General features: G+C 43.3%; 1 protein-coding gene across 1 annotated transcript; it reads left to right on the top strand.

Annotated features, from left to right (window-relative positions):
* The first annotated feature begins 5,184 nt into the window (after positions 1–5,184).
* LOC116218844 (histone-lysine N-methyltransferase PRDM9-like) lies at positions 5,185–13,021 on the top strand. The gene is made up of 9 exons (XM_042707403.1): positions 5,185–5,243; positions 6,090–6,129; positions 7,525–7,651; positions 8,092–8,223; positions 8,554–8,825; positions 8,966–9,033; positions 9,439–9,641; positions 10,056–11,043; positions 12,994–13,021. Exons 1-9 carry the CDS (start codon positions 5,185–5,187, stop codon positions 13,019–13,021), a joined length of 1,917 nt encoding a protein of 638 aa, XP_042563337.1.
* The last annotated feature ends 9,293 nt before the right edge of the window (positions 13,022–22,314 follow it).

Below are 22,314 nucleotides of genomic sequence, written 5' to 3'. Positions count from 1 at the left end.
CGGTGACGTACTACCTCGATCCTGCCAGGAGGGGTGGTAGCGTACTGCTGAAAATGGTGAAGGTGTGCCTATTCAATGGCAACAAGAAGATGGAGACCTACGCCATCTTGGATGACGGTTCCGAGCGCACAATGCTGCTTCACAGTGCTGCTCAGGAGCTGGGTCTTCACGGACGGAGTGAGGAGCTGGCACTCAGAACCATCCGTCAGGACGTCAGGGCTGTGCCAGGGAGGTCAGTCTCATTCTCTGTGGCATCAGCCATTCATCCTCAGAAGCGGTTCAGGATAGAGCAAGCTTTCACCTCAACAGAGCTTGGTTTATCCACTCATTCATATCCAGTCAAAGCCCTTCAAAAAGCTTATCACCACCTCAGAGACCTGCCCCTTCATTCATTCAGTCAGGCCCAACCACTGCTCCTCATGGGGTCTGACTACCCTCATCTCCTCACCCCAGTTGAGCGAGTGCACCTAGGCCCACCAGGTGGACCGGCTGCACTGCGCACACGTCTCGGTTGGACACTGCAAGGCCCTTTCAATGTACCCATGCATCAGTCCTCCACCCCTCAGTGTCTACTCACTGGTAACGAGACTCCTTCCACTGAGCATCGCTGTCAGGTGACCAAGAGCTGCTGGAGGCCTCTATCAGAGCCTCTCATGGGGCGGCCCCGCCCACAGACCCTGCAGCAGAGGACGTCTTGCCCTCCTCGGGACAGTCCAGAGAGACTGCTTCCCGGAGGAATTCATTCTTCTTTCTACAGGGAAACCTGTCCCTGCAGCCAGCAGACTGCACACGTTGGCTCCAGAGTTCGACTTAGGGGTCTAGCTGATCCGCGTGGGGGGGGGGCGGCTCCGCAGGTGTGAGTCCCTGGAGGAGGACGCATTGCACCCCATAGTGCTGGATCCTCATCACCCCATCACCAAGCTCATCATCCAGGATGGTGACAGCCGGCTCAAGCATTCAGGCCCGGACAGGGTGTTTGCTGAGCTACGGCGACGGTTCTGGGACCTGGGGTCCAGGCAGAGGTCAGCCTATCAGTTGATCCCAGGAGTCCGTGGGGCTCGTGCACAGTGGAATTTCACTGACCATTTGGCCACTTCAACAGTTTCAAGGCCCCCGTCATCTCTCCACTATATAAGGCCGACCCTCCTCTGGCCAAGTTGTGGGTCAAGTCAAGCGGAGTTGGAGAAGTCATCTTCAAGGAGCACATTGGACAAATCAATTCATTCAAAGACATTCGCGATCATTTGCCGTGCGTCAATGAAAGAGTGAGTGTTTCATTGTTGTATGTGTAATGTAGCGGGTCTGTTTCATATCAGTGTATATAATATATGTATGTTTATGTAGCGTGGTAATTATACTGTCTTGTCATGTTTCACTCTGTTACCGTTAAGCAAGAGTTACCGTTGTTAACGGAGGAGTGGAATGTTCACCGTAACGCTGTGAAAGGGACAGATCCGTATTTACAGTATAGCCGTAACATTCATCTTGTATATATTATATTCATTCATCTTGTATATAATGGTTCATCTTTATTGTATTTAATTGTATATATTTGTCATTTGTATTGTTTAATAGAAACCACGGTTCATGGTCTTCAATCCATTACACGGATAACTCAATCACGGTTCAAACACGGTCATTCAAGAATTCATGTGTAAATACGAGTCCTTTACGCGGATAATCGTATTCACCGTTCATCTTCAGTCATTCATGTTCATCCCGCCATTCAAGGCTTGAGTGTGTGTGCAAATAAATACATTGTTTTCATCATCATTGGGACTTGACATCCATTCATGTTCTGACCGGACAAACCTGTGGCGATTGTCACTTATTCATTACACCAGCATACAGTCCTTTTGGGTTTCATTCCATCAATATCCCCCTATTTTATAACATGGGTTTAGTTAATGATCGGGCTATAATAAGTAGGGTGGGTATTGTTTGGGTTTTTTCCAATACCGGTGCTAAACCGATACTTTTAAAACGATACCGGTGCCTGAACTGATACTTTTTTTTTTAAGCACAAAGCGACGATTGACAACATTAAAGAAAGGCTTTTTTTATTCCCAAGGCAATTTTTTTTCTTCAAATTGAACAATATATTAACTGTTTAAAGTATATTATAAATAAAAAAACATACAAAACACTTGGCTTCAAACTACAGCTTCAAACTTTTTTACTTCAAACTATGAACATTATATTAACTGTAAACAACAGTTTATAGTATACTTAAATAAATATAAATAAATACAAAAAACAGCTTAAAACTTATTTTGCAAAAATAAGAGCATATTTGCCTTTGGAGTCAAAAAATGTATTATTTTGTTTGCATTTATTTCATGAAATTTCACCATTTTATGAGTTGTTTACCTATCTTTTCTATCTTGTTTATAGTTAATCTTGGTACTTGAACACACTGAGTACGAGAAAATGTGTACTGCCCCTTTAAGAGACTACCGTAGGTTAGCTGTCATCTCCGTTTATTTTTCAGTCTTCGGTTGCTGATCTGCCTTTGACTCTTGCCTTCTCTCCCCTCTTTTCACGCAATTGTTTTGTTGCATTTGCTGCACGTCGCGATGTTTGACTCTTTTAGTGCGAAATACAGCCACACTTTTGACCGTTTACCTTTCGGTATTTTCTCTGTTAAAAGGTTGATGGCTAGTTCTGTTTGTGCTTGCTCTGTGAAATGCTGCCTGCTCTTCACCGTCATAAGACTGTTGCTATGAAAACACCAATGAGCGTGAGCGACACAGGACAAAGTTTACATTGGGAGCTGGGGCAGTTTTACATGTGCCCCACGGAATCTGCCTAGCGACCGTGTTCAATTGGCGCAGGCACCGAAATGAAGCACCGAAATCTGCGTTGCATTTCGGTCCGGGTAGGTACCTACCGGTTGTATTGGAACCGGTTCCATATTGGTACCGGTTCTTGGTACCCAACCCTAATAATAAGACCACATCGGCTATGTAATCGCTGACAACCGGGACAATTTCATAGTGGTTGGTGTAAACCGGGACATTTTAGCGTCCCGACAGGTTTTTGTCGGGACTCGTGACACGCAACTCAAAATCCGGACTGTCCTGGTCAAACCGGGACGTCTGGTCACCCTATAGTAGGGCATACTTTATTTTCTTACTTTACTATGAGTTTTCTTGGTTAATTTCTGTGGTGTAGACAAATATCCACCGCAGCATTGAAATTTAAGTGGAAAGTCTGATGTATGTATGATGGATGATACTGGTTAAGAATACAAACTGATCATTTTACTAATTTCATAACAAGCGTCAAGAGATCCGCGAACCCACGAACTTCATTGGATGTTTCTTTTAGGCGCGAAACGAGTGTTCTCGAGCGTGGTATATACCTGTGACTGGCCCTCAGCGGCTCTCTGAGGAGAATCGGCGTCAGTTATCACCCAACTGACACCAGAAGTGAGTCGACGGAGACAGAAGCAGCACAGGTTTGCTGAGCGTCTTTTACACTTACATTACATTTACATTTAGTCATTTAGCAGACGCTTTTGTCCAAAGCGACGTACAAGGGAGAGAACAGTCAAGCTAAGAGCAAAACAAATATTTATAATATAAATAATGTCGTTTCATCGAGAGCCGTTGATTTCATCGTGCAGCGCATTACAGCAGGTTGGTAGTATTGAAATATAAAATGAACACCGACTACGTTAGCAGTAAGTTAAAGTTCAACCGTTCACTCTTCGCCTTTACAGTTAGCTAAAAATGACCGTTAGTCTGCGGTTTACTGTTAGCCAGCATATCAGAGAATTCCAGAGAATGTTATGTTAGTTAGATAGATAGATGGATACTTTATTAATCCCGAAGGAAATTTAGGTCATCCAGTAGCTTATACACTTACCTTAACTCACAAACATACATACACAAATCACAGTAGTTAGCTAATGTTAAAAGAATTAGCTAATGTTAACTAACTAATGTCAATTAGCTATCTAATACCTGGATTGAATTACGTTAGTTTTATTTAGCCAGCCTATACTATACGTGGGCTGTTAAATAATGAGACTAGGTACTGCAGTTATTCTATTGTAATGAAGAAAACTTACATTATCAGTATCGATAATTAGGCCAACTGCCTAACACCTCGTATAACGTTACTTAATGTAAGAAATTGTCGTGGTAGCCTAAAAACTTTTGGAGGTTCGGTTGTTCTGGTGTAAATTTCTCCTCACAGGTTATGTTTGTTGGGATAAATAAATAAGTAACGTGAGGCTTCTTTATGTCGCTTTCAAACGCCTTCGCCCGCGCGCGCGTAGTTTTCTGTCACAAGTCGAATTTAAAGTTAGCCAATGTTAGACTGAAAAAAGTCTGAATGTTAGTTATCAAGATAGTTGCCCAGTTAATTAGGTTTTCCAAAGTAGCGTGTAATGAGGAAACTGCAGAGCCTCGTCACTGCTGAAGTCAAACTACGCTTGGTGTTTCTGTCACTTGCACTTTACCATGAGCGGACATGCACTTTGTGTGCGCGCTAACGCCTGCTTTCGACCAGCTCCGTGTACATGCGAGTCAACCGGAACTCCGTTCACTCCACAAACTCTGAAGTCTGACATGACTGGACCTCAGGACACGTTTGAGAGCGGCAGTTCTTAACTAATGAAAAGCCTAATGAGGAGAATGCGAATGAGGTCCCTGAATTCATATTTGACTTGCACTGTTGGAGAGGGGCGTTAGATAAAGTTAAAGGAAACTTTGATAACATTTGTGTACTTCAATGTAACTTTAATATGAGGAGACTAATTCTTATTTAAAAAACCTAAAAAAGGTTATTGTTTTTTAATGTAATTTTGCTAACATAAAGAACCATTGATGATCAAGTGTTTTTGTGTATTTTCTTGTTTTCTAGGTCAAATACCTTTTCAGCTTGTCAACTCCTGTGACAGCAAGGTCTGAGAAACATACCTCCAAACCATGAGTTCATCTGATGAGGTCAGTAGAGCTCAGCAATATTACTACACTTGCTGCTACACTTTCAGTCATCTCTACTATCTGCTCCCTGCATCACACAAAACACACACACAATCACTCATGTACACACACACACACACACGCATTCTGCTTTACTGCACCTGTCTCTGAGTCGTGTGTCTGCATCCTAGGAGAGTTTCAATGGCCTCAGAGTGCACTTCACGCAGACCGAGTGGGCGCGGCTGGCCGAATGGGAGAAGGTGCGCTTCAAAAACATGAAGAGGAACCACCTGTACATGCTGGCCATAGGTAGCCATTACGTCACAGTTTCAGTTTTTTACCCTGAGCTGTACTGAGCCTTTGACAAAACTAGATTATTTCGGCAGGTGTTTCACTAATAACAAAACAATAACATTAATTATATCTTTATTATTATACTGTAATGCTTTTTACAAAAGCTTCTGCCAAATAATTCAACTTAAATATCTGTGATCAGTGGTAGTCTGTCTGTATTTTGCCAATGTACACTATGATTTCAGAGTTGTAAACCATACGTCATACAGTATCTGCCTGCCTCTTGGCTTTTTTTCCTGTCGTCCTCCTCCCCCCCCCGTCAGGTCTGTCCTCCACTCCTCCAGCCTTCATGAAGAAGGGCCGGGCCAGAAGGGAGACGTTGGCGAGAGCACCCACTGCTGACAGCACCGACTCAGAGGAAGAGTGGACACCCAGTTTGGAGAGGAGACCTCCAGGTCAGCATACAGCAAAAGATTTGAAATCATCTTACCAAACAGAGAAATGAGAAATGCTCATCATGTGCAATCCAACATTATACAGTTGAAACTGTTATGACATAAACCTAACATTATAACAATCATGAAAGGGAATTTATTGCAGGACTGTTATATAAGACTGCTTTAGTTTTCGCTAGGTGCACCTAAGAAACTGGGAACTGAGTGTACAATACACAAAGGTTATATAATAATTATCAGTACATATGAACCTCTATGCATGGGGTGCGCTGGGTTTTTTTTACGTTGGTGCCGCCTCTGAAAATGTTTATTATTATTATTATTATTAGATTAGAGAAAAGAGTACAAATAGAAAAAGATGAAGACCTCAACTGATTCTGTCTTCTTCAGCCTCTCGTGCCTTCAGAGCTCCCGTCAGAACCCCAGCTGAGTCCAGAGTCGGTTCCGTGAGGCGCACCCAGCCCCCAGCTCCTGCCCTGCCCTCTCAGGTGAACACCCAGCCCCCAGCTCCTGCCCTGCCATCTCAGGTGAACACCCAGCCCCCAGCTCCTGCCCTGCCATCTCAGGTGAACAGCTAAACTTTTTATCCGTCCTTATGAAGAAAGATAGGAAGGGATCATATAAATAATTAAGGGAAAATTACCCAAACTATTTATTTTAGTGTTTATGCTACTCAGGGTTCCTGTGGATCCTTAAATCTGAAAAAGTGAGGTGTGCTCTCCAGGAGTGGAAAACAAAGAGAGAGAGTCTGTGGGGACGTGACAACAAAGTGACATCAGGTTACAGTTTGGAGGAGAGGCAGACAGTTTACATAGGTTCCAGATTAAACCATACGCCCTGATTCAAGTCAAATACAATGGACGAATTCCAACGAATGTACCAACAACATGTACAAGATTTATTATCTGTTAAAGTTATTTTGTAGCGTGCATGTTATTTCATAGTAGCAAGTTATCTTCTTTTGTTGCTGAACCTCTTTTAACTGACTCCGATAACCCCACCTATCACCTTGACACCGCCTCAAGCACTAGTTAGCCCTGCTTGGGCTGAAATATCGGACACCCGTCAGCCAAACAGAAAATACTATTAAGACATTTTAAGTTAGGTGAACAGGTAGAGCACTAGACACTAGAGAAAGTGGGAAATTCTGAGCGTTTGTTCACTAGTTGACTTATAGTCAGAAATTCCCCGATCCTTAGTAGGAAAAAGCCATGATGTTGCCCAAAGCAAGCATCCTCCTGAACCAGAAAGCTTTTATTCAGGTTTGGGCTCTCAGAGATGTTTAAGGGTCTAAAGACTCAAAGCGGGGTGCAGTTTTGACGCACATGTTAAGGGGTTGCACACTAGCCTGTGTTTGCGCCTGCACTAGCTTGTCTTGTCACTTCTTCTCTATGCAGCCAATCAGCAACAAGACTTCACAGCCAATCAGTGAAGACAACAGGACTTCACAGCCAATCAGCAAGGGCATTCAGATTTCACAGCCAATCGGAAATAGAAACAGTAGTCCCACAGAACAGGCTATAGAGACAGAGGAGAACAAACACACACGTACACACACACACACACCAAAACACACACACACACAATCAGAACAGGAGCTCCTGTTCCTTAGGGACAGAACCATAGAGGGAGAGGAGAGCAAACCGGTCTCATAAACACACACACTATAGAATAGAAACAGCCGTTTTCAACCTTTCAGCAGCAATGCTCAGTGTCCTCAGGCCTTACAGTAAAACACACTAACACGCACATACTGTTTGCTGATCAAACTCTCAGACAGAACTCGTGTTTGCTGATTCGAACTCTCAGACAGAACTCGTGTTTGCTGATCGAACTCTCAGACAGAACTCGCTCCTGTTCCTCCTCAGGTCCCCAGAACAGACTCAGACCAGGGTGGAGAGAGAGACGGCGTGGAGAGTGTGGATGGACAGGGAGGGAGAGAGCAAGACCCAACAGCAAAGAGACCTGGTGAGAGGGTCAGAGGGAGACAGGGGAGTGTACACACACTCACGCACGCACACACACACACACACACTCAAAACATAGGTCAGTATTTCGATATAAAGTAGTTGAGCGGAAGAAGGCAGATCACAGTTTGCTGTATGAACAGTTAAAGCAAATTGGTTTCACAAGACTGTTTAGTTTGTGTGTGTGTCAGGTGTGTCAAATAGAGAAACAGCAGAAAGACCAGTTGGCTTGTGTCACACACACAGAAATAGAAATATACACACACACACACATATGTATACTGTATGGCAGATCTAGATACATAAAGCAGTCATTTCAAAAGAGGGGAGATTACTTGATAGTTTGCCTAATGATTAGTAAAGGTGAGAAACAAATCATTTTGAAAGTTTGTTTTCTTTTATGTATTGTGTTTGTCTTTTTGTATTATGTGTGTGTGTCAGGAGTGTCAAAGAGAGAGTGGTTGAAACAGCAGAAAGGCCAGTTGAACAGCTACAAGCGTGGAGGCAGCCTGCGCAGCAGACCCAGAGTGAGCTACACAGAGGAAGAGGAGCCCAAAGATGAAGATTACCTCTGTGAGTTGCTCTTACTGCTACCTTTCTACTTGACACTCTCTCTCTCTGTCTCTCTTTTAAATGACTGGTGTAAGTGCAGTAATATCACTGAATTTCAACAGTATAATTGTTCATTGACTCCATCATTTTGCGAATTTAAATGTTCTTTTCTCCTCTTAACTTCCCCACTCTAAGGGTTGATCTGCTGATGACTTCATACCGTTTTCAGCCATTTTAAATGGATGCTTTCACAGTTGCTGGTTATTGAGTTTTACAACAGAATGATTGTACATCTTTAGGTTGCATCATAATATCAGTAAATTATCTCTGATTCGTTTCTTTTCTCTGCAGACTGTGAGGACTGTGAGTCTTTCTACATTGATGAGTGTGGGGTCCATGGCCCCCCTAACTTCATCCCTGACACCCCAGCTCCTGTTGGGGTCCCAGACCGAGCCAGACTCACCCTGCCACCTGGACTGGTGGTCAGAGAGTCCAATATCCCAAACGCAGGTCTGGGGGTGTTCAACCAGGATCAGACGGTGCCCAAAAGGGCGCACTTTGGCCCCTATGAGGGAGAGGTGATGGACAGGGACGAGGCCATAGAGAGCGGATACTCCTGGGTGGTGAGGGATCAAATGGTGTTTCTAAATAATAAATGTGTCCAGTCTGAAAAACTGATTCCAAAAAAAAAGAAATTCTGTTCAAAATGTTTAACTCCTCTGTACTGAAACAGGTGACAGTGTTTGATTCAATGTTTCCACAGACATACAAGAGCCGACATGTAGATGAGTACATAGACGCAAAGAGAGAAACTCACTCCAACTGGATGAGGTGACGTCCTTCTTTATTTCCTCTTGATTCTTTCACTTGAAGGTCCAGTCTGCGATTCTAATCCACACTTTCTGCCAGATTCAGCAAATTGCTCTTCTCTCTCCTCTAGCTGGCCGTTCAGTGTGTGTCTCAATAGTAAAACTTTACCCAATTCCAGCCAATCAACACGCTGATCCAGGAGCACATTGGCTGTTGAGCTCAAATATCAGCAACCTTTCGCCGAGTCGCAGACTACACCTTTAAGTCTGTCTCTGTCCTATCTGCTGTTCTTGTTGCTGTCTTCTGATCTGTCACTGATATAAGTCACGTATTCCACACCCAGCTTTATATTTATATTAAAGTTGTAGAACTAGTATTTAGACTTCTCTCTTCTGTGTCATTTTCAATCTCTGGTTTCTCCATTAGGTATGTGAACTGCGCTCGTGACGGTGACGAGCAAAACCTGGTGGCGTTTCAGTACAGAGGGGGGATTGTGTATCGCTGCTGTAAGCCCATCGCCCCTGGAGAGGAGCTGCTGGTCTGGTATGGAGAGGACTACGCCAGAGACCTGGGCATCACCTTCGACTACCTGTGGGACATCAAGAGTAGCGCCAAAGGTACATCACAATGTTACACCTGAAATACAGGTCTGTTCAAAGGTAGCAGCAACCATCTCCGCTTCACATGCTTTCAACTAAATCTGCCATCTAGGCCAACCTCATCTAGTGAGATCACACCGCCCACGTTAGAACACACCGCCCTCGTTAGGGTTGGACGACTCAGCAAAGATCTCAGCTTCACCTGCTGTGAAAGACCTTGATTATAAAAGAATGTTAAAGAGCAATTCTGCATCACAGACCTGAATCACTGATGAGTGGATATAGGATGATGAGAATATTGAAATGAATGACAGTAAGAAATGTTGGAAAAGAAATGGTTGAAATGTATGTATGCACTTTTATGTAAAAGGTAACATCCAACATGTTTCTTTGCCTGAACCTAAATGTCATCTTTCTCTTTATTCTTTCTGTCAGAGGTGTCAGCGTCTCAGGTGTTCTCGTGCTCCTTGTGTCCGTTTTCCTACACGGCTCAAATCTACCTCCATAAGCACATCAAGAGGTGCCACACGGACGAGTACGTGAGACTGCTGAGGTCTGGAGAGATCAGACCAGAGACTTTGGCACCTTCCAGAAGCAGTGACCAACACAAACAAAAACATTTAACTGTGCCGTCCAGGTCAACATCCAGTAAAGTCGCCCCTAACCCCTCTTCACAACAGGAAGGAGCGAATGACAAGAGAAGTCACCACTGCACTCAGTGTGGCAAGAGCTTTACTCGAGGACATCTCAAACAACACCAGCGCACTCACACAGGAGAGAGGCCGTACCACTGCACTCAGTGTGGCAAGAGCTTTACTGAGGGGGGGTCTCTCAAACTACACCAGCGCACTCACACAGGAGAGAGGCCGTACCACTGCACTCAGTGTGGCAAGAGCTTTACTCGAGAGGGAACTCTCAAACTACACCAGCGCACTCACACAGGAGAGAGGCCGTACCACTGCACTCAGTGTGGCAAGAGCTTCACTCAAGAGGGATCTCTCAAACTACACCAGCGCACTCACACAGGAGAGAGGCCGTACCACTGCACTCAGTGTGGCAAGAGCTTTACTCAAGAGGGAACTCTCAAACTACACCAGCGCACTCACACAGGAGAGAGGCCGTACCACTGCACTCAGTGTGGCAAGAGCTTTACTGATGGGGGAGATCTCAAACGACATCAGCGCACTCACACAGGAGAGAGGCCGTACCACTGCACTCAGTGTGGCAAGAGCTTCACTCTAGAGGGAACTCTCAAACTACATCAGCGCACTCACACAGGAGAGAGGCCGTACCACTGCACTCAGTGTGGCAAGACCTTTACTCTAGAGAAGGATCTCAAACGACATCAGCGCACTCACACAGGAGAGAGGCCGTACCACTGCACTCAGTGTGGCAAGAGCTTTACTTCTACGGGTCAATTAAAGACACACCGGTGCACTCACACGAAAGAGCCCTAACCATGCGCTTTGTGAAACGAACTTCATCTCATTGCAGGAAGAACTGCAATGGTAAAGATGTATTTTTTATGGCCGTTTAATTATTTGCAAATTCAAGAATATTTAGTTTAGTGACATAGTACTAGTTAGAGCATTACTTTATTAATGTAACTTTTGTAACTTTTATATTTTAAATGTAATATTAGTATGTGTAAACTTTGTTAACTGACCAGCAGTTACACTTTCTTTAACGACCAATGTCTTTAATGCTCTAAAGCTGTAATAGTATGTATGTTGTGTATGTATTGTAAATATTCACTTATTAGTGTGGCTTTTTTAAATATTTTTTAAAAATCTTTAAATAGATAAATTTAATAATTTAAATAAAGTTAATGTAATCATATTTAAACTGTGCTAATGAAATAAAATGTAGTGTAAATATTTGTGTGTGTGCATTTTTGTGAGTACATACCAACCTTTACACAGCAAAGCAGGGATTGTGTGGCTTTAGTATTAAATAAACTTTATTTAATCCCATTTAAACTAGACAGCCAGACCACCTAGTGATGAACTATCTGAATGCTCCATACTGGATTTGGAATACCAATAATATCAGTGTGTGTATTAACTGTGTTTAAGAGCTTAAACTGTGGACTATCAATGACCATCTAATAAAGGGTCTGTCTCACTGATTTGTAGTCTCATGAATCATGTTACAGTGGGTTCACACTTGACTTTTTTTTTTTTTTTTAAAGCGCTGGCTTGAGCGCTTCAGCAGGAGAATTCTGTAACCTTAATGCAGGGGTTCTCAAACTTTTGCAAGCTGGGCCCCCCCAAAGCTGGTTAGGGGTAGTTGGGGCCCCCCCATCCGCCCGCGGGCCGCTGCCACCGCCCTCAACTACACCACCATATATAGATAGATAGATAGCATATTGTTATTGATAGGCCTGACATGTCAAGGTTAGGCTATTGTTATTGTTAGGCCCATACAGACAATTTTTATAATCAGTAATAGTAGGCCTATTATTAGGCTATTCATTATTATCACCATCATTATGTTATTATTATTATAATGAACGATTATCGACCAATTATTATTATTGTATTATTATTATTATCATAATAATAATAAGTGTTATTATTGCCATCATTAGGATACTGTTATTATTATGGGCCTCTTGTGATCTTTACAAAAAAAATCCTACAGGTCTGTCAATGTGAGACATGAGCCTGCTTTGCACTGCAAAGGTCCTCAAATCTTGGGGCAATGTTTGACAAATATATCATCAGGTCATCCTCGATCTGTGCGCGGTTGCAGTATTTACTCTTGTCTCACTCTCCTTCCCCCTCTTTGTATCCCTTTGAGCTGGTAGTACTGAACTTGTTAGTACTTAACTTGCACTTACAGCAGTTACATTCCTGCACAAGTCTGCTAAATGACTAAATGTAATGTAAAGCTGGGTGCTGTTCAGGGTTTTATTCCTGTTAAAAGGGAGTTTTTCAGGCCTAGGGGCTCTGTAAAGCACTTTCAGAACATGTCTATTGTTAATGGCGATTTAGAAATCAAATTTGAATTCTTTGCATGTAACCAAATAGTCACTGTCATGATTATATTATTATTATTACTGTTGATATTATTATGCATTATTATACTTATCTTCTCAATGGATGGAGCATATTATAAAATGAGGTTGTTAAACTAAAAGATGGTCTTAAGGTTTCTGAGTTTTGTATACTTGTACTTGCTTGTTTTTTTCTTCTTCTCTCCTCTTATGTTTGCTTGCTAAAGTAACCTGCGTTGTGTCGACAAGCACAGCCCCGTACCAGACCTGAACTTCCGACCTCGGGCATGGGAGGCCATTACACCCCCCCCCCCCCCCCCCCCCCCCCTAAACCTCACTCCCATTCCAGGTCTACGGCATTGATGTAACCTGCGTTGTGTAGAGCAGCACAGTCCATAACCTCGGCTCCTAAGGTAGGGGCCGGTCTGGGGCGACAGTGGTACAGGAGGTAGAGAAGTCGGTTAGTAATCAGAAGGTTGCTAGTTCGATTCCCTGTCGAAGTGTCCTTGAGCAAGACACTGAACCCCTAATTGCTCCTGATGTGCAGTGTGCCATCAGTGTAAATGTAAAATGTGTATACATTGTAAGTCGCACATATGTAAGTCGCTTTGGATAAAAGCGTCTGCTAAATGACTAAATGTAAATGTATTCCTGACTAGTTAGTCAGCTAGTCTGATAAAGGTGCAAGTTGTAGATGTTCTGGTCAGAGCCTGTGAATGTGTCTAAAAGGAGTAGAGTTATTGTGAGCGGACAGCTACAGTTGAGACAAATGACTAAATGTAAATGTAATAAGGTAAAGTAGGGGCCAGTCTGCTTGGGAGGAGAACCTCAGCTCATAAGGTAGGGGCCAGTCTTTTTGAGGCGGCTGGGTAGAGAGGTAGAGTTAGAAAAAGGGGAGGGGCGTGGCAGAAGGGAAGGGAGGGGAGGGGAGAGAATCAGAAACATGGCAGATGAATTCAAACACATATCAGGATAAGCATTCTGGCTTATATGTGGCAAATGTACACGATACATACAAACATAAAGATGTTAGATTCCTGTTTAATTGAATGGGAGAGACCTGTCACTCCACACTGACCTTAAAAGTACATAGAAGAATCAGTGTTGAATCTGATATACATGATATTTACACTTTTGTGTTAGCACATAAAAAGAACAAGAAATGAGGGGAGTGATGTTTACTTTGTCCTACCAGTGCTGTTGCTGAGAAATGTGCATACCTGAATATTTCACTTATTTTAGGTGCCTTTTAAACAATCATATTTTCTTTCCAGTGGGTTTTGTAAGAAAGAAAAGGCTAAAGTCTTTTTTCAGTCTATACAGGTTAGCCCTGGGTAGTGTCATTAGGAGGCACAACATCGACTATCATAGTTATGCAGATGACACCCAGCTCTATATTTCTGTAACACCCAACAATTACAGCCGGTGAATTGCATTGCTGATATAAATGTATGGATGTCACAAAACTTTCTCCAGCTCAACCAAGAAAAAACAGAGGTATTAGTCATTGGTGAAAAAGCCGAAAGAGAGCAACTATCTGCACATTTAGAAACATTAGCACTTAACACCAAGCACCAGGCCAGAAACCTAGGTGTCCGATGTAAATATTGAAACCCATATCAAAAATATAATTAAAACATCTTTTTATCACATTGCTAAGGTGCAACCGTTGCTCTCACTGAAAGACTAATGCAAACTTTTATCACGAGCAGGCTAGACTACTGTAACTCTCTTATGTCTGGTGAACCAAAAAAAAGCCATTAATCAATTACAAATAATACAGAATGCAGCAGCACGAGTCCTCACCAAGACTAGACGGAGGGCGCACATCACAACAGTCTGAAAACTACTACACTGCTTTCAGAATTATTATATATATCATTTCAGATTATTTTACTAGTCTATAAATCACTCCATAGTCATGCACCTGAATATATCATGTCAGACATGCTCTCAAGACATATCTCTTTAGTCTCGCCTATAATTCTCTGTAATATTTATCTGTTCTCAGTGGTTTGTAGTGGGTCTGCTGTACATGTGTATGTGCCTGCATTGAAAATCTGTGTCATATACAAGTGTTTGTAACCCCCCCCATTTCCTTCTGTGAAGCGCATTGTGATTTGATAAAGGTTTTTGTCAATGCCATTAATATGTTTGTATGAAGGAGTGGTGCAAATCTTTAAACCAGGATTAAAAACTAAATCAATTTCATGTTTCTTGGTATTGCCAGCAAAGCTACCCACTCCATGAGGTAAAAGGACCTAAGCTTCCCGAGGACACGGAGAGTTTGCTTTGTTCATTCCAGTTCAATTGTCAAGGTGGAATCCACAACCACCACCGCAACTCAGACAATGGAAATAGTCAAGTCAAGTCAAGTCAAATGTATTTATAAAGCACATTTAAAAACAACTCACGCTGACCAAAGTGCTGTACAATTAAATCACAATAAAATATCAAAACAAATAGAAAAACAGAAAAAAAAAAATTGTATCACAAATTTAGAAAAAGCGCAGTCACCCCTGGATTTAAGTTTAGATTGGGGGACTGCCAGGAGCCCTAAGTTAGACGACCTGAGGGGCCTGGTGGTAGAATAAGAGGTTAAGAGGTCTGTGATATAAGACGGAGCCTGCCCGCTAAGGGCTTTAAAAACGAACAGGTGCACCTTAAAATCAACCCTGAACCGCATTGGAAGCCAGTGGAGAGAGGCCAGGATAGGGCTAATATGGTCTCTTTTCCGGGTACCGGTCAGGAGCCTTGTAGCGGCGTTTTGGACTAGTTGTAGGCGGGACAGGGACGAATGGCTAATTCCAGTATACAAGGAATTGCAGTAGTCTAGCCGGGAGGATATGGAGGCGTGGATGACCTCCTCAAGATCTTTGGGTGACAGGAAAGACTTGATTTTGGCAATGGTGCGGAGTTGGTAGAAGCTGGCTTATACTGCATTGACCTGTTTGTCAAATTTAAAGGCCGAATCGAATATTACCCCAAGGTTTTTGACTTGGGGCTTCACCAGAGTAGACAGATTGCCTAGGCTGCTGGTGGTCAGTTTGATGGAGTCAGGGGGGCCGAATAATATAACTTCAGAGCGTTTAACTTAGTCCTGGTCCTCTTAAAGTCCACAACCATCTCCTTCATCCTAGTCACATTCAAGAGCAGGTCATTGTTCTCACACCACACTACAAAATGGTGGACCATTTCTCACCATTACCTGTGGTGACACTGGTGACATTGGTAATGTCTTTCAAAACCATTAACATTTATGGGTGATTCTTAACTTGTGAACACTAACTTTAAAAGCTTGAACGCTTTTGTTACGTCACTCAACATCATCATTGCTTCATAGCACCACGGCGCTCTGAATTTAAATGGACACTACCGTTCAAAAGTCTAGATTCCCTCAGACATTTTTATGTTTTACATAACTCCTATACAACCTCATATTTTTATCAAGTTGTAAAACGAATACAAAATATAGTCCAAACATTGACAAGGTTATAAATAGCAGTTGGTGGGTCCCTGACTGAGGACATTTTAATATGCTAATCACAAACCACAAATAAATACTGTAATTTCAGGACTATTTACCATCAATTATACATTGATTCTGTAACATTTCTGTAGCCCTGCGGTTAATAATCGGGTGTGGTCTATACATATCATTTATCGAATGGTGTGTGTATTCCCACCCAACTATAGCCTATTTAACGGGATGCCATGGAGCTTGAACCTCCGCAAGAGGTGTGTAAAACATGCAAGGTCTCATGCCAGTTAACCTAGCTATGAACTATCCTCACTCTAGCTTATCTCCATTTTAGGGAACTCTAGTTTAGGGAACCATTTTAAGAGTTGGTGGTTGCTAATCCTGCCACCCAGGATCGATCGATAAAGGATTCGACTTGAACGTTTTGAGTCCATTCCCAACACCTTAACACTAAATAAATGCTCAATAAATCGTTTTCACTGTGAGTGGGAATCAGGAATTTATATGTGTGTGTGTGTACGGCAGTGGTTCTCAAACTTTTTCTCCCACCTACCTAAATGCTCTTGTAAGGGCAAATGTTACACCCAGGACGCTGCGCTTGTCTACTGAGCGTCATTTGGCACTGCCGTCTGTGCAAGTACGGCAATCCAGACTATTCTCATTTGTAGTTCCACGTTGGTGGAACGAACTGCCTAGTACTACCAGAGCAGGGGCGTCCCTCTCTACCTTCAAGAAGCTTTTGAAGACCCAACTCTTCAGAGAGCACCTCCCTTCCTAACTGGCACCTTGACTAGCGCTTAACTTGCACTTCAGCAGCTACATTCCTGCACTTCTTTTTCCTTTCTAGGTCGTTGTTTTCTAATTCTTATGCAAAGTAGTGTTTATTGTTACACCATGTTTTTTATTTCTCTTAGCTTGACTGCTCTCTCCCTTGTGCGTCGCTTTGGACAAAAGCGTCTGCTAAATGACTAAATGTAAATGACTAAATGTCATGACTTCCATAGGCTATCAATTAGGTATGTGTTCAGGTAACCAAAAGGAAGTGGAAGCCTCGTGTCAATGTCAGTATCATCACAGACTTAATCATGTTGTTTACTAAGCTGTATATCTGATGAGGAATTACCTTCTTAGCCTACCATTAATAAATAACCTTACATGAATGGCTTTCTTCAATATCTTTTTTGCTTCGCAAGGTGTCCTTGTGGGCACTGCACGCATGCCCCGAGAGAGAGAGAAAATATAGCATGTTGCAGGGAAATACCAGAGGTAATTAAACTGGATACAAATTCACAAGACACTGTCTGAAAAGAACAGGTAAAGCCCACAAGGGTGCTGCAAGTGACAGGCTGACACTGTCTAAAGAGCTTGCAGTGTGGGCACAGATGGTTGACGACTAAGAAGGTCCCTCTTCTGTGTGGTCAGACATTACAAACCCTGGTGCACACAGGACAAGTCTGAGGAGGCATTTTTCAAAAACGATGAACTTATATTATCCCCAACATGAGGACGATGTGCCACTTCAAGGAAAAGAACAAGAAAAACAACAACGCTGAGCCCGTTAGTAAAAATCTATCCAACAATCTAAAAACAAAGTCACAACTTGGGTGAAAACATTGCTTCACTGTTAGATAAATGTAACTTTCATATTTACCTGACGGGATTCACAAACAAATTATATTACATTTACATGACAACACAGGCTTTTTCTTTACATAGCAGGAAAATAAAATGAATATCTGTTTAAATAAGCTAGGTTGTCATACTGTTTAGTTAGCTATGTTAGTTGCTTGGAGTTTGCTAGCCTACTTGCTTTCAATATCGACAACAACGAAAGGAAGCTAAAGTTGTTAGCTAGCTCACTATGGAACTTTCAAGTTAAGATTCAACTGGGTTAAATGACACAGCATGGATCAAATCAAATCAAATCAAACTTTATTTGTACGGCGCATCTCATACAAGGAGGTAACACAATGCGCCTCACAGTAGGAAAGAAAAGGGGGGGGGGGGGGTTTACAAACACTTGTAAAAAACACACAGATTTTCTAGAGATAAATAAATAAAATAAAATAAACGTACTAACCGCACTGGCACCGTAAAGGACTACTCAGCACGGTCATCGTCAAACTAAGCTGCTGGATTGCTACTTACAGGTTGCAGTTGGGGTTGTGATGCCAATAAAGTTAGAACTGCTCCACTCTTCACTATCTAACACTGAGCAAAGCCTGCGCGATAGAAGGATAGTTGGAATGGGGTCCAGAAGACATACCATAGGTCAACTCCATTGAAGAAGCATAGAGACTTCTTCCTCATTGAGAGGGAATAATTGACGCTCCAATGTCCAGACGAGGTCAAATCCATTTAGGAGGATTGGAGAATTGCCCACTAATGGCAGCAACTTTTTCAGTACAGAGTGTTTCAGATTAAACAAGTTAAGTAATGACGAGACGTCTACTGAATGAAGTCTACTGGTAGTTGAGGTGGTTGCTAGGATGTCTCTATGATAAACAGGGTGGTTCCTAGGGTGATGCTAAGGTGGTTATAGGGGTTGCTCACGTGGTTCCTAGGGTGTTGCCTTGGTAGTTGAGATGGTTGCTATGGTGAAGAAAGAGGGAGGAGATGATAGAATAAAAGGTTGAAGGGAGTGAAGATGGAAAGGAGAGGAAATAAGAGTGATATACAGAGATGGGATGGAGTGAGAATGAGGAGACGATTAGGGATAGATAAATAGAGGGAACGAAGTGCTTTGCAAGCAGAGGAATAACTACAGATGCATTTCCATTCGAAAAAAGATAGAGTCTGCTACCTGTAACCCCGTATTAGGCACAGGAATCAAAGTAGTGTGCAAGCAACTGTGACATAGTTGAACAAAAAAAAGAAAACATACATAAAAGAACATACATATAAGGATCTCTTTTGTTATCATTTCTTTACCATACTGATACAGACACTCAACTTCTCTTGAGCATCTCCTCTGGAAGGACAGGGTGCAGACTTAACACACAAAATATAAAACTGTCCACCTTTGCTGAGTTGCAGGTTTGTTCCATCCCGAACATGAGGTACAAACAATGACCTCTGAAGTCTACATCCAAAGTCTCTGTCGACGGCCACTGCTGAGGGCCTGAGGGCCTTACTGAGGGTCTTACTGAGGGGCCACTGCTCAGGGCCACTACTGAGGGCCTTACTGAGGGGCCACTGCTCAGGGCCACTACTGAGGGCCTTACTGAGGGGCCACTGCTGAGGGGCCACTGCTGAGGGCCTGAGGGCCTTACTGAGGGCCTGAGGGCCTTACTGAGGGTCTTACTGAGGGGCCACTGCTGAGGGCCTTACTGAGGGCCACTGCTCACTGCTGAGGGCCTTACTGAGGGCCTTACTGAGGGGCCACTGCTGAGGGCCTGAGGGCCTTACTGAGGGCCTTACTGAGGGGCCACTGCTGAGGGCCTTACTGAGGGCCTTACTGAGGGGCCACTGCTGAGGGCCTTACTGAGGGTCTTACTGAGGGGCCACTGCTCAGGGCCACTACTGAGGGCCTTACTGAGGGCCTTACTGAGGGCCTGAGGGCCACTGATCAGGGCCACTGCTGAGGGCCACTGCTGACTGCTGAGGGCCACTGCTCACTGCTGAGGGCCTTACTGAGGGCCTTACTGAGGGCCACTGCTGAGGGCCTGAGGGCCACTACTGAGGGGCCACTACTGAGGGCCTTACTGAGGGCCTTACTGAGGGTCTTACTGAGGGCCTTACTGAGGGCCTGAGGGCCACTGATCAGGGCCACTGCTGAGGGCCACTGCTCACTGCTGAGGGCCTTACTGAGGGCCCGAGGGCCACTGCTGAGGGCCACTCTTGAGGGACTGAGGGCCTTACTGAGGGCCTTACTGAGGGCCTTACTGAGGGGCCACTGCTCACTACTGAGGGTCTTACTGAGGGCCTTACTGAGGGCCTTACTGAGGGCCTTACAGCATGCCGGGTATCGCATTATGTAACTTTGGGGCACAGGGCACAAGACCTCTCTCTCTCGACGCTTTATGGCACCACTTCACGCAACAACAACTCGACACATCCGCTAGCTATAAGATGAAGCTAGCGCAGTATTCTCTGTATGAACATCACGGCAGAGGCGACGAAGAAACCAAGGAAGACGTTGTCGGAGGAAGCAAGGAAGTGAAACAGAGAGAGAATAACCAAGCAAGAGACCAGAGAAGAGAAGAGTGAGTCTCGGACTGGCTTTCACTCGTTGGTGAGAGCTTAAAGTTACAAAAGGATGAGAGTGAGTCTCGGACTGGCTTTTACTCGTTGGTGAGAGCTTAAAGTTACAAAAGGATGCCGAGCTGGCATCCTGATCAGTCTTCGTCAATCTCACGCCAATAAGCCTTGGAAGTTGGCGACCTTGTAAACCTAACTCAGCTAACTGTCAAATTCACTTTGGACAAAAGTGTCTGCTAAATACATCAATCATTTTCATCCTTGGGCTCTCAAGCACAGCTGATATTAGTATTAGTGCATATTATGAAGGCTTGAGGGCTATCTGTCATAACAACAATATCACAAAACAATAACTCACAATATGGTCATTATCAATTAACTGATGGAATAATTAACCATGTCACAATGAATATGCCAGCTTGAAGAGTTTTTAAAGCACTTTTGAACTCCGACTCGGAAACTCAGAGAGAAAAAAAAACATTACCCCTGTCGCCATTGCGCCATCTAAGGGGGTTCAGGCCCTGGACTCTGTAAAGCGCCTTAAGACAATTACATTTGGCACTATAGAAATATAAACTGAATTGAATTGAATTAGCATTTTAACAATTCCTGGTTCCAAAGAAAAAATCCCTATAGAAAATGAATGGGTTTTCGCAATAATATAAGGTGTGAGCGAAACAATGGCAGTAGAAAAGTCTTTTGTAACGAACTGTTGTCTTGTCTCATAAAAATAAAGATGTTGCTACTGATATGCTAAAACAGAAAAAGAATGGACTACACCGTGTCACTTGTCTCTAGAGTGTTATCCACGGTTACAGACAACTCTTAACTAATACTCCACGGTTTCTTATGAAACTTAACATTACAGTTCTATCACCAGATTGTAGCTATCAAATCCTTAGGTAATCGATGTGTTTACTTAAACTGACTCCGTGGTTGTTGTTAGACTAACATTGCAAGATTAACACTTGCAATCCCTGATCGTTAAAGCCAGCTGTGGTTAGCTTCTGCTCACCTTAAGAAATTGGTGAGTTGCCTTGTAAGTGTGTTCTTTTTTGCAGGTAGCAGAGGGATAGTTACAGACATATTTTAGAGATATAATGGGTCTACGGACTATACAGAGACGACATAGCCTACATCTCTCCAGCAATTGATAGCAACAGCCATGGGTGTTATCTTATCAATTTTCCAAAATCCCATTCATTCTCTCATAGGGATTTTAATGTTAACCTCGGAAAGTGCAAAAATGCTAATCCACTGCATACAAAATGAGGAATGTACTCACACACTCTATAGTCCAGTTCAGAAACAACCAGGGCCTGCACATAGCTGTGTAGCATAGGCTACTGTGTGTGATAGGGTCTGATCTTGAGAGTGCAAACCACAATTAAGCAATTAAGCAATTATAACACCCTAGTTTTGTGCAGTTTTAGTTGAGGTCAATGAAGATGAACCAAGCTGAATGTTAATATTTTATGGGATAGCCGTATTGGCTGGGAATAGCCTACCAGGAGCTCAGTTTTTGAAAGATGTGCAGGTGTGCAGAAATTTGAGCCGAGATTGGGGAACATCCGGGGGGAAGGACAAGTACAATTGAGTCTCATCCGCCTAACAGTGTGATGAGAGGTGGGAGGAGGGAGATAAACAACGACGATTTCTAACTAACAAAGACGCTACAAAGCAACGTGTCTTCGACAAAAAAACACTTCTCCACCTACTGTTCTGGCAGTGAATTGTTTTCAGCACCCCCAGCCTTCGGAGAACCATAAAGGCAACAGAAATGCTAATTAGTCCGTCCTATCCGTCCGCCCGCCCATCCGTAACGGAGTCTGAGTACCATACTGGCACCTTAACAGAGATAGGAGAACCCTTGGGAATGGATGATCTCACATCAGAAAGTGGTGTAGATAGAAAATAGGAGGTATGGTGGCCATATGTAAAAAACATTTCTGCTAGAAGGAGAAGATACAAAATTGCATCCTATTTGGAAGAGATAACCATAGGAGATAACGGATCTTACGTTC

This window comes from Clupea harengus, chromosome 3 (assembly GCF_900700415.2).
Source record: "Clupea harengus chromosome 3, Ch_v2.0.2, whole genome shotgun sequence".
NCBI lineage: Eukaryota > Metazoa > Chordata > Actinopteri > Clupeiformes > Clupeidae > Clupea > Clupea harengus.
This window is presented reverse-complemented; position numbering and strand designations above follow the sequence as displayed.

Bases quoted from the DNA above. Each gene is read 5' to 3' on its own strand.
- LOC116218844 (XM_042707403.1), top strand. From the start codon at position 5,185: ATGGGAGAAGGTGCGCTTCAAAAACATGAAGAGGAACCACCTGTACAT. The intron at 7,652-8,091 runs GTGAGAGGGTCA...TGTGTGTGTCAG, and splicing joins CCCAACAGCAAAGAGACCTG to GAGTGTCAAAGAGAGAGTGG. The intron at 9,034-9,438 runs GTGACGTCCTTC...TTTCTCCATTAG, and splicing joins ACTCACTCCAACTGGATGAG to GTATGTGAACTGCGCTCGTG.